Genomic DNA, 12,930 nt, shown 5'->3' with positions numbered 1-12,930 from the left:
CACAGATTCATAAAGGAGGAATTGTATTGTTTCAACAACATCTATCATCATACTTCCTCAATATACAGGATGCATCTGGGAAAAATAGGTCTAAAGTTCAAGGGGCAAAAAAGAAAAAAAAAAAAAAAAGACTGGAAAGTCAGTACAACACATACAACACCTCATTATGTCCACCATTATGTTCTGGAAATCCATCAGGAATAAATACCATCCATGCTTTGCTTTTGGTATCCATAAAGTAGATGGAATGCTGTGGAATATGGCACTGAATCACAAAGCTGTAAGAAACCCAAACTAAAATGTGAATCCCCAAAAATATGAAAAGAGAAAACCGATTTAGGAAAAGATATTCTGAAAGAAGTAAAGGCAGTCTGGTTCCTACTAAAAGAAAAGGAACAAAGGACAGCATGCAATTAGTAATTACAGGGTAACAAAAAGCTACTAGACAGAACACTGATTCAAACCACAGCTCATTAAGAGGCTACAGACCAACAGAAGTTTAAAAGCATGTTTTTGTCTATCATTAACAGACACACAGCACCTTTTAACACAAATATCATCAAGTTGTCTATAAAACAAATTATAACACTGGAATTGAGCATCACATTGTTTTTACAGACAAAGGATCCAAGTACAGAGGGCTTGTGTGAAGGCCACAGAACAGACTGGCACAGAAGAAAGGCAACGTAAGGGTGCTGCCATCCAGACCTATGCCTTCAACATTACAACCAGACCTACTGAGCAGAGAAAAGTCTTTACAAAAGATGACAAAAGTTTTGGGGCTCTTTCTTATGGAAGTTCATTGACTTCATAAACATACAAATAGCAGCCTAAATTAAATTATACACAATTTCACTTCGTAGTTCAAGCAGAATAAATTCAAGATGACATGTGGTCTTTCAAGGTATTAGAGACCAGAACATGAAATTCCACAGATCTGGAACAAAGGATCATTTTAAAAACAGCTGTAACGTGAGCTGGAAATCAAGCCAACGCATATTTGCATAAAACAAACCTTTGCTTTGGTGGCAGCTGAGGCAAGAGCAGCAGCTGCAGCTGTAGCTACGTTTCCTTCTGAGATTTCATGTTCCACTTTCTTCTTCCCAGCCTCATTTTCTTTGTCTTTGCTTGCATCAACGTTCTCCTTGTTCTCTTCTGTCTCCTTTTCTTCTGAAAGAGATTTCCCACCACCTCTGTTACGTGCATTCTCCCTTTGTTAACAATATCACTCAGGACGGGAATTGCACTTCACGCACTGCTATTGGCCAAACAGATCCATTCATCCACACAGCCACATTCCTCTGTAACGCTACTGCTACTCGCCCAAATGCTGACGTGGGAACAATTTTAGAGGATCTGATCCAACAAATACGGCTAGTTTAAACGTTTTTAGTTTTCATCCTGTCAATTCATCTTCTGCCATCAGCTTTCTTTCATTAGGACGCGTGTAGTTGCATTTCCAAATCAACTCCATTATTACCTCTGCTTTTCTATGTGAATCCAAGCATGGCTTGTTCTACCTGGTGCTAAAATTGCAAGTTCCAGTGAAGATCAATGTATCCACCAGGTACAAGGGGAACGTGTTAAAAATAAATAACAAGAGTAACAACTCAGGTAGGGAAAAAACGGACTTGCTAACCTGTCAAAACAAAGGCTTCACATCACTTCACAGGGAAATTGAGCTAGCACATTACCTTATAAGCATAGAAGTGAGCAGTCCCATTTCTTTGCATCAAAAATGATCAAATGGTGTGTAATACAGGCAGAAAAAAAGAATTTGTGACCTATACTCACTTTGCCATTGCAATTTCTTCACCCAGTCATAACACACAATGAAAGCTCAGCTCAGCTGAGGTCTAAAATGAGTTCAAGAAAGAATTTAGTGCCTGAGCTTTGCAGTGAAATTAAACTAGAGTATTTACTACTGAACCATGAAGCAGCCTGATGTGCAAGACAAAATACTTCTGCCACAGTTGAGTTTATAGTCTATTCCAACAATTTTAGAGGAAGGCTATTAAAGCTAACGCAGCTTGAGGAACAGCTGGGAATCATTACCTGTCTTGGTGTCTGCAGTCACTTCGCTATCTTGTTCTTTTTCTGGGTTTCTCTCGTTTTCTCCTTCTTGTGCTTTATCACCTTCCTCAATTTCACTTTCCACTTTGTTTTCAACCTAAATGGGATGAAGGATTGTTTGGAGAATGAGAGCTACACAAGACATTCAATGTTAACATGGTTTATAGCTTTCAAATTAATTCACTATCATAAAGGAAGAGATTAAGTTTTAAAGACTGGCTTCTACTTCAGCCCATTTTGACAACCATGCCCACAATCTGAACAGACAAAGCAACTGCCATACTGGACGGAAATCTACCAGATTCAGTAACCCAGGTAAAATGCTTCGTCTGAAGGTACGTGAAACCCTGAAGTAAGATGACAGGTAAGAACATCTTCCACTCCCCGTGCTGTCACCATTTATTCTGGTAGTTTGTGCACCATTCTCTTATCTTTTCCATACAGTTTTTCATACAGTTTTCAGCAATACATGCATCACCTCCAAATGCTCACGGTCGCAACAGCATCTTGTAAACACTACAACGGAATTACATATTGCAGGAGGGTGCTTCTGTCCAGGAATTGGTGGGAAAGAGCAATGGTTGAAAAGTAGAAGTAAAATAGAAATATTTGTTAAAAATCTAGGTGCCTTAAGATAGTATTCATAAAATCATCAGCAGCTTCGTGCATAGGACTGGAAATATCATTTTCCGCTTATGAATAATCCAAACTGACCCAAATGTTTCTCGTTTATTCTGATTTAAAGAACAAAGCATCTTTTCAAGCTCTAACCAAGAAGTCTTCTATACGTGCATCTACCTAAACGTACCTATTTATCAGCAATACAGCGTAAGAACTATCTGAGAGCAAGTGAGAAGTAACATCAAGTGTACAGACAGCAATGCTTACGTCACTTTATCTCATTCCTCTGATGAAGCACGCAACACAGAAATACCATCTGTTGTTGCAGATAAGTGCCCACCACTATTCATTTAGCAGAGTGATGTTCGAATTCCAGCATATTAGTTTTAATTGCAGTTTAATGCCACTGGCTGTGATTGTTCCAGACCTAATGTTGACCGTCTGAAAAGAGGTACTGCGTTTGTAGACACGATGTTATAAAACTGCCCCCTCAAACACTTGCATTCTTGTAAGCGTTATCAACAGGCTGAAGGAATTAATTTCTAATCTGATCTTTATTGGCAGGCTGCATCGCACCTGACATCAAAAGCACATACTACACACACCTATAACCAAAATTTAACACTGACTTCTTGTGAAGAGGAGTTTTACTGACCAGCTCAGCTATGGACACCTTCATTTAGTCAGATCTCATTTGCTCACATCCGTGGAACTGAGAATGGTTCCAGAAACAGCCAACAAAGCCACAAGTGATGGCACAGACTGAACAGACCTAACTCACATTGCCACTGGAGACTTGTGACAATAGCTAATAATCATTCAGGTCGTCTGTTCAGCTCCACACAAGCTACTCAAAAATGGTTGCCAAATACTGCTAGGAATCCAAACAACTCACCATTTTCCAGGAAAGCCCTGATCTCTCTAATCCTGATGGAGCTGAAAGCTGTATTCAACTTCGGAAAGGCAATTTGCCAAAAGACAAACTTTTCTAGGGCAAGACTTCAAAGTGATACTTGCTTTAGACTACTACAAGTCATGAACCAGAACAAACCAATGTCCTTCTGCAGCTTAAGTCTCTACAATTAGTTTGATATTGCCTGCTTTGCATTTCCTCCCAGTCCCAACTTTTTCTCAGGACTAGGAAAAAACATGCCAGCCATTTGTCCAGCACAAGCAACATCTCTGTGACTTAATCACTCATTAGAAAACGAAGTACTAGGAAGACTGGGAACTGTTAGGGAACGCTGTTCATTCACTAAGGACTGACCAGCACACTACCACCTACCTTTTTTTTAGCAGACACTTTGGAATTTAGTAATTTAGGTCTGTAAGTATCAGAAGTATCTTTTCAGAAACAGCATGCTGAACTAAGCTTACCTTCTCAGACTGCTGCCCATCTGTTTCTGTTTCCATTTTTTCTTCTTCAGCTCCATCTGAGAATATAAATAAAGTACTTAGAATTGTCACAACATCCACTTATTATACTTATTTCAGAGTTAACTAACATTTTCTGTTCTCTACTGACAGTAGCTTATGAAGAAAGCCACACAGCACTGAACTCCTGGAAAACCCAATTCTATTACACTAATCTTACTTTAAAAATCAAGTTTACTTGCACATTTAAATTTAACAGGCTTTTATTTACAGTCCAACAAGAAGGACAAAGCATTACGTTATCTGTGCTCTACTCAAACACCCAATTTACCCACACAGGGAGAAAACCCCAAATCTATCTATCTTAGTTACATAAAGAAGAGTATAATGTACAGCTCTGCAGTATTCAAGTCATATAGTAATTCCCATTGGTAAGTCGAAGTATTATAAAATGTTTTTCCCAATACAGCCAATTTGATTCTGTAGATGGTTGTCAGCTGCATGATTAACCTCAATTACAGTGCTGCCAGACTTGTAATTCCTCCTTAGCACAAGATCCCCTGAGCTGCTTTTGATGAAAGGTCCACCCAGCAGCACTGTCGCGCGTTGCAGGTCAACTGAAGATCTAAATTGCATCTTGCAGGTGGTAAAAATACCGGAGCTCTGTGTTGAAGTTTGCCAAAGCAGACTTTAAAATAATTATTCAACACCTGAATACTGAGCCCTAGCCAATTTGTTAAAGCTGACACTGATGTTAAACACTAAGCACCTCTTGCTGTTTTCACCCCAAAAAGCACTGGAGGCAAGTAATTCTTCTCCTTGGTGGTTCTGGCATGAAACCCAGCCCCGTGCCCCGTTTTGCATCCTTGGTACCTGCAGCTCCCTGCACAAACACCATGACCACCAGGTTCTCAGGTACGGCCCGACCCTGCGCTTACCTCAAAGCATGTTTCCCCCCAGAGCACTCTGAGAAGTATTCAAGCCCTCAGAAACATATTTAGAAGAATTAAGATGTTTTTGAGTTCCTACATCGTATGAGTTACCAAAAGGGGAGCAGCACAGAGCACACGAGGCCAAATATCTTGTTACTGCCTGCTAGCACTTGATGCCAGGCACGGCGTGTGGTTACAGACAACCGAATCGATTTTCCAGGTATTTCACATGCGATGTAGAACTAGAGGTCCCCGTGAATCAGAACTGAACAATGATGCTTGAGTCAAAGAAACTGGTCCAAAAGGTGCCCTGCGATAGATGTTCTTGGACAATCCTCTCACTCAGGCCTTAATCATTCACTCTCTTGCTTCCTCCTCAGCTGAAATGAGAGCAATACTTGAGGCTTTGTATTGAAGAAAGATCAATGAAGGGATCCAAGTTAAACCTAAATGCTTTATTTGCTTTCTGAGAACAAAACATTAGTACAACTCCTTAAAAACCCAACTGCAGCTTCCCAGCTAGGCACTCAACAAGCCACGCATCGCATCTGAGCATAAGAGCTGGTTGTTGGTTTGGTACAGAGCAAGAAAATAAGGCTCCCAGATTTGTAAAGAGCATGATTTCCAAGATATTCTGAAAAAGCAGAGCTAACGTGTGCTTTCAGTGCTAACACCAAAGAACACAACGGTGTTGTCACAAGAAGCTAGAAGCACATAACACGAACCATTTGGACACTTGGCAGGTTTCTCACCGCTTTGGATGTGTGGGTCTGGACACCACCCACTGCCTTTTAAGCATTCTTCATATTTTGAACCCAAAATGAGTTTCCCAGACACACAGAAAAACCTGACCTTGACCACAAGCACCTTCGGAGTGCCCAGCCTCAGCTTCGATACTCGACTATATGCTTCCTGCTGCTGCTCATTTTGGTTTTTGGCTGACGAGACTGAGCTCTTCAAGCTAATAACCTCTTATTTACTGTCTGTGTGGCATTCAAACAGCCACAACAGAGACATCTGAAGGGTTCTGCCAAAACAGAGCCAGACCCCCTTGAGTTACAGACTGCTGTCTGAGTACCAGCTGACCAGTTATCATCCCTTCTAATTTTGGCACCTACAAAGGGAGATAAATAGCCTAACTGGTACGCGAGACTAAAACGAGGCAAAAGAAAAAAAAATCCATCTTCTGTCAATGCTACAGCAGAGTAAAGCAGTAATGCTGCTACCATGTGCTGAATGCATGCACCCTGTAAGAGAAGTGTTTTAACAGCCGTTAGTATATCCCTGTCCTCAGGACAGATCTTTTGGTTTGTTTATAGCCTTTGGTTCATTCATTTACTCCTTTACAGAACATTTAAATAAACATTCCTGCTAACGAAAGCAGGTCTCTTCAGGGTAAGAGGATAACAACAAATGCATTGATAGCAAATACCACAAAGGAATCTGAATAATGTAGTACTATTTCCCAATGTATTTCCCATATGGACTGTTTACTCGACCAAGAAACACCGATCTGTTTGCAGCACCCAGATGTTCTGTAAGAACAAACAAGAAGCAAACTTCAGCACAATCCTGTACTCTTTGTCTGGGACCTGAGACCCAAAAGACCTGACACCGGTAAAATTTAATGTATGGAGGCATTAAAAAGGGAGCTTACTGAGATCACTGGCTCCAGCATATGCTTTCATACCAGTATAAATCTGCTGGTGAAAAGCCTTTATCCATCTCTAAGCTTCTGAAGACACTGGTTAGTGTAAGGGTGCTCATTTTCTGTAACCCTTACTATACTGGGAATTCCCACGTGCTACGCTGAAGCAAAACAGATGCACAAAATGTTTTCCTTCAACAGCAACAGTTCTGTAGAAAGGTTTTTACAAGAATCCCTTCAATATATATATGAAAAATAACAATGTCTGACAGAGATGATGGTTTTCCTCTTGGCTTGTTTAAAGCAGATAAACCTACTTATCTGAAGTATCTGCCACCAAAACTCAATTCATGGTGGACAGGGACACACCTTCTCAGAAGGTGTAACTCTGAGTTAGGATTTGGTGACCTAGTAACAACACAGGGAATACCTAGGTTGGATTTGGGAATACCTAGGTTGTGTTTTCTCAGCCAGCTATTTCAAACCCAGAAGCAGAGCTCCAACCTGTGCTTAAAAGTGTCATTCGTCCTGGTAAATTAAAGAGAAAGCTTTTTTTCAGCAAAAAAAGGAGAGGTAAAGTGCAAAACATTCCAATTGTGCTTGGTTTAGTGGAGTGAAAGACCATGAGCTCAAACTAGGAATGTGCTGCACAGGAGTCCAGAAATTTTTATTTCTGGTGCAGCTTAGCTCAGACACCAAGAACTTCACACAGAAGGACATTAGAATGAGTCCAGAGGAGGCCCCAGAGATGCTCAAGGGGCTGAAGCAGCTCTGCTGGGAGGAAAGGCCGAGGGAGTTGGGGTTGTTCAGCCTGGAGCAGAGAAGGCTGTGGGGAGACCTCACAGAGGCCTTCAGGGGCTGCAGGAGGGCTGGGGAGGGACTCGGGCAGAGGGTGTAGGGATAGGACACGGGGCGATGGCTTTAAGGTAAAAGAGGGCAGATTTAGGTTAGATACTCAAAATCCTTCCCTCTGTGGGTGGTGAAGCCTGGTGCAGGCTGCCCCCAGGAGCTGTGGGTGCCCCATCCCTGGCAGTGCCCAAGGCCAGGCTGGATGGGGCTGGGAACAGCCTGGGCTGGGGCAGGGGGGTGGAATTTGATAATATTTAAGGTCCCTTCCTACCCAAACCATTCTGTGACTCCGTGATCCGTGATTCCTACCATAAGGATACAGTATAACTGAAAGAAAAAAGGTCTGCATGAACAACCCAAAACTTAAAAGCAGGGAGGAGCAGAGCAGTTCTGAAGCTCAGAGTAAAGCGGGCTACAAAAAATTGTCCACAAACTGGAGCTTTAAGTGGAAAAGAGGAGATGTCTGTCTTAAGAGCTCATAACGCGATGATTTGTTTGCTGTTCTAGAAGCCGACAGCCTGTAGCTGAGGTTCCTCAGCCTGGACTCAAGTCTCAGCACCCCGTATCACTGCACTGCTCTCACCTCTGTTAAGGGCTTCCAGTCTAAGCAGTCCCCACGAACCTGCAGCCTCACCTTTATAGTCTGCTGGAGGGGAAAAAAAAAAAATCTCTACAAAGTTTTTGTCATGCAAGTGCATGCCTTTTGCTCAGGATCACCAAATGGGTGACAGCACTCCCGGCTAGATACACATTCCCAGTCATATGTGATATAAAGCTGGAGGTAACAATCATGCAAGTTGCCCCTGAGAACACCATAAAGTCAAGTCCTGTAGGACACAAATCTTCACACTCTATCCAAAAAGCCACTTTGTTCCCGGGTCTGTTAGATAGGACCGACCTCTCTTTCTACCCTAAGATCAGCTTGGGGTGGTGGTTTTGGTTTTCTGATTACGATGCACGTCAAGGTTTCCAGTCTCGAGATAAAGAGGAGCAGTGACTAACAGCATGTGATTACCTGCAGAAAGCAAAGATACCAGCACAGGACGAGTTCATGCAGGTTTACAACGTGCTACCTATCAAGCATGGGGTCAAAGGCATTTGCTATTAAATCCCCATGTGTACTGGGGCAAGTTCTATTAAGCATTTATTTTTTATTTGTAGACCATTGTTGAGTGACTCCTGCCAGAGAAGCCGTCCCAAGGCAAACACGCACCCTAAGAGGTCAAACTCTTTTCCCCCAACCTTTAAAAAAAAATCTCAAAGAAAAAAAAAGCAAATACAGCATCTCTCAGTAAGGCAAGTGCCCTTATAATACATAATACATCTCATAATACATCTAGCCTCATAATACATCTAGCAAACCTTTCCCTAAGCTCAGCATGCTTTTGTATTACAGAGGGACACATCCAGCTACAGGAAGAGTGGGAAGGTGTGTGTGTGTGACAGTAAGATTGTTGTGAACATCCTGATTTAGCTTAGGTTTTCGAGTCCTGGCTATAAGATAAAAGGTTATTTTAAAATCAGGATGACAGCTTTAGGCAGGTTGTAGTCAATGGCTTTTGAAAACTGTTCTCTTCTATTAGCCAGCGAGCCGCTATCTGCAGTGACAGCGCTATGCCTCTGCAGTTCCCACTGGCATAAGCCATTCCGTGCCTGTACACGTCGAGGAGACCATGCTGAAATACTACATGTAGCAAGAAAAAAAGCGATCAGTTATTAGTTTGGGCATTAAATAAGTTTATTGGGATTCAAGCAGGTTTGTTTCTAGCTTACGGGCTACAGGAAGTACCTCTAAGCAATTAGAGCTTCAAAAAAAATAATTTTGAATTCAAGTATGAGAAGATTTAAAAAAACCCACCAATTTCTGACCCTCTGCATGAGAATGACAGAAATTACTCCTGCATTTCAGTGAGATACAAACACCTTAATGATTGAAAGAGGTTAAAAACACAACGACATAATTGAATGAGGTAATGAAAACAGAACTGACAATGAAAACGAGGATTGATTAATTAGAGATACGTGTTCCTAATAAAAAAAGAAGAGAACTTTAAGACCCAATAATCCCTTTTACAGGGCACCAGTGAAGCTCTTTAACACTTCGCCAGGTCTGGTATCATACCTTGAAACCTGCAGGATGTGGGAAAAGAAATTAATGGTAATCAACAGCAGACAGATGGTCACAAAACATCTCTCTAGAGGAAGAAAGCACCTGCAGAGGAGAAAGCACCACCTCTCCACGCCCTTCTTCAAACACCTGAAGCAGCAAATATTTGTTGCTCTATGGCAACTTGTTCTGCTTTGCATGTTATCTCCAGGAGCAGGGGGGGCTGTGTTCTAATACATGAAGAATTTATAACTGCCTTCTGATGGAGCCCAGTGACTCTACAAAGAAGCTAAATTGACTTCAGGTCAGCAAGGGAAACCATAAAATTTCCACTGTCATAATTTACTGCATCACCAGCAAGCAGACACTTGCAGCACAGGCAGATAAGTAGCCTCTGTTGTTGGTAGAAGAACAGGAAGCCAAACCCTACATACAAATGCACAGCACAGGAGTTTCAGCTCAACAGCCAGCTTCAAGCTGCCCGCGAGGCATCCCTTCCCCTTTGTTTTCAATAAGGTGACATGTGCAACGTGTCAGAAGTCAGGCTTAGATATTAATACTTAATTGAGAGGAAATATACCATAGCTATAGAAAAATCCTGGGTCTGAACATGATAAATACGTTACCATCTAAGCCATCATTTCTATCTTCCAAAGAAAGTCAGGACTCAATGGCCACCAGAGCTGGCCCCAAGGCTGCCACGGAGAAGGAATTCCAGATTCATGAAGCTGTGTGAGTCCATCACAAGGGGATTGATGGGGGGATTGATGGGCTCAATCCTCCAACAGCATGGAGCTAGCTTACAGGCACCTGCACACATGCAAAGTGAAGGAACTGTTCAGTGTCTGTTTATCTTAGCAATGCGTGCGTTATTTCAGAGTGAAAGCACACCCTAGCGACCGCGTGAGAAATCATCCTGCCAAAAATGAAGTAAAATAGCTTCTTCTGGGTACGTTTTCTGCTATATGTATTTGAGAACGTTACACGATCGTCCATAAAGTGTTAAATTTAATCATCTGTTTAAGTCGCTTACAGTTGTAGGGGAGCCCCTAAATCAGACACCATCCCCCCAGTGCCTGCTGTCACAGATGAGCTACAGCTGGAGGCCTCCACGCACTTGTGCCAGTGGAAATGCTTCCAGTGAAATACTTGGTAGAGTACTTCTAAAATCCATGAGTAACTGCCTCCAACACAGGCACTTCAGAGACTCCCCCGTGCCTAATTCAATGCACATATATGCAGGCAACGGAGTTAATCACCTTTGGAAAGTTATTAAGAAAGCACACATACTCAGTAAAGACCTAAGAGGGATACTACGCACCACAGGTGCACTAAATATTCCCCTTCTCTGGAGCAAAATCCCTGGCCTGGAGAACAGGCTCCTTTGTTTGCTCTCCTCCATTCACTCAATAAAACAAACGCAGGGAATCTCCTCCATCACAATCTACAACCCACAGCTGTGGTAGCATCTTGGAAACTAAAAGACAGCACCCGCCATGCTTATCACAGAATCTGAACCACTCGAGTCCATTCTTAATTCGAACAAAGCTTTACAACATGAATCTAAAAAGAATCATCATCAGCCTTTAGAAATTTAACAATGAGGACAAGAATGAGATTCTTGGATATCGATGTAAGCTCCAGGAATCTCTTCCAGTCCCATTTCCCCCCTTTCACATTCCACTCTGCCTACAATTCGCCAATATTAAGAGCTTTCAAAAGACTGCAGAGCTATGGTATAATTTTATTTCTAAAACACACCAACTGATGAGCTTTAATTACAGTATGGAACCCTCCGTAGATATTTTTAGTCCTCTGTGGCGATGTGTAGATACAATACCTCGGGTCTAGTCATGCCAAACAGCTCCATCTCAGCAGTTACACACCACAACGCTGCACTTCAACATCCAACACACCTCTGCACGTGCAAGCCACGGATTCCCCTATGCCCTCCAGTGCAAAGCTGTTTTGGAGGTGGAAGGCGCTGCAGATTGCGGAGTGACCCAGTTCACTCTTGCTGAGCAGCTCCCCCAGGGAGAACCATCTGCTGTTGTCCTAATTTATTCCATTAGTCACAGCCCAATACAAATCGCATTAGCTATAACAGGACAGTATTACTTAGAGAACTCACCACACAGCTCATTCAGAAATAATCGTGTTATGGTCATCTGCTCTCCAACTCCCCATATTAAATGACAGGCACTTCTGAATTTCTATTTGCAACTTGTGTGCAAATTCTCCTACAGAAAGGGCTGCCAGACCAGCGATATCACTAATGATGCCGATGATAAACTTCCACAACTGTGCTGCAGATTTAAGAATTAAGACTCAAAGTATACACGATACAGAGGTCCTTAATGTGCATGCTACAGTGAAACCTGTACTCAGAAAACAGGGAAGAGTTGAACAGAGCCACAGCAGAAAAAAAACGTATGTATGTATAAGCCTAAGCTTAGTTTACTTTAAAGTAGTCATCACATTAAACCTAGTGGAGTAACACCTAGATTTGTTTCATAGTAGACTTGAAAATAAAACCAACCCCCTTGAACTTTCAACAGAGCTTTGATGCTTTTTGACAGTTCTGTGCAGAGCACTGCAGATACTCCAGATGCCAGTGTTTCCTTTCCAACATGTTCTCTCTTTCCAAAGCACCGAGCTGCCTGACATCAAGTCTGTCCCACTGAGCATAGGACTAAAAAAAGATGAGAAGGATTGAGTGGCCTGTTAATTTTTTTTCCACGTAAGAAACACCTTAAAAAGTTAAACACTACTTTTAAATCTTATTTACAAGTGTAGTTCTGCATCGGACACTAAGTACCATAAATAGTAGTCCTGCATCTTCAGCTGTACAGCTAGCAGTTGGTAACTGAACAGAACTGGAACACACAGGTCCCTCACGGTCCCATCACACAGCATGCACCTTGCTTGTGCCTCTACACAGAGGGTGACAGCAGGTCAAGTAGGAGACACACAAGCACAGCCCAAATCAAGCCTCCCAGTTGACCCAGATTACATTCCATTCAGTTTTATCCAAAGCTACCGTGGCATTTAAAGATGCAGTCACTAGACTCTCCAAAACAGCTTGTGGTAAGCTGAAGAAAACAGCAGCCAACAATGATGGAGAGAAAAATTAAGCTGTACTGACAAGCTGGTAGATCTGTACCAAACGCAGGAGGATGGAAGTCTTTGGGAAAGTTAACAGGTAGGTAGCTGAATGTCCCTCTGCACTCATTTCACTGCTGTAGAAGAGCCAAAACGGAGACGGAATGGGCTTGCACAAAGCTTTATAGGGAGCTGCAGCAAGATGCACCTTTACTCACCATAGT

General features: G+C 42.2%; 1 protein-coding gene across 2 annotated transcripts in view; it reads right to left on the bottom strand.

Annotated features, from left to right (window-relative positions):
* The window catches only part of SMARCC1 (SWI/SNF related BAF chromatin remodeling complex subunit C1), a gene marked incomplete at its 5' end in the record, with an annotated part of 82,069 nt that overhangs the window by 22,483 nt on the left and 46,656 nt on the right, over positions 1-12,930 (bottom strand). Inside the window, 3 exons of one of the 2 annotated variants that reach the window (XM_082752392.1) lie at positions 1,016-1,170; positions 2,056-2,170; positions 4,072-4,127. In XM_082752392.1, the coding sequence (XP_082608518.1) occupies positions 1,016-1,170; positions 2,056-2,170; positions 4,072-4,127 (326 nt within the window). The remainder of the gene's footprint in view (positions 1-1,015; positions 1,171-2,055; positions 2,171-4,071; positions 4,128-12,930) is intronic. The other variant, XM_082752393.1, reaches the window with a different exon arrangement.

The sequence above is a fragment of the Aythya marila genome, assembly GCF_965140915.1.
Source record: "Aythya marila genome assembly, chromosome: 2".
Taxonomy (NCBI): domain Eukaryota; kingdom Metazoa; phylum Chordata; class Aves; order Anseriformes; family Anatidae; genus Aythya; species Aythya marila.
Note: the sequence above shows the minus strand (reverse complement) of the source record. Positions and strands in the feature narration are given on the sequence as shown.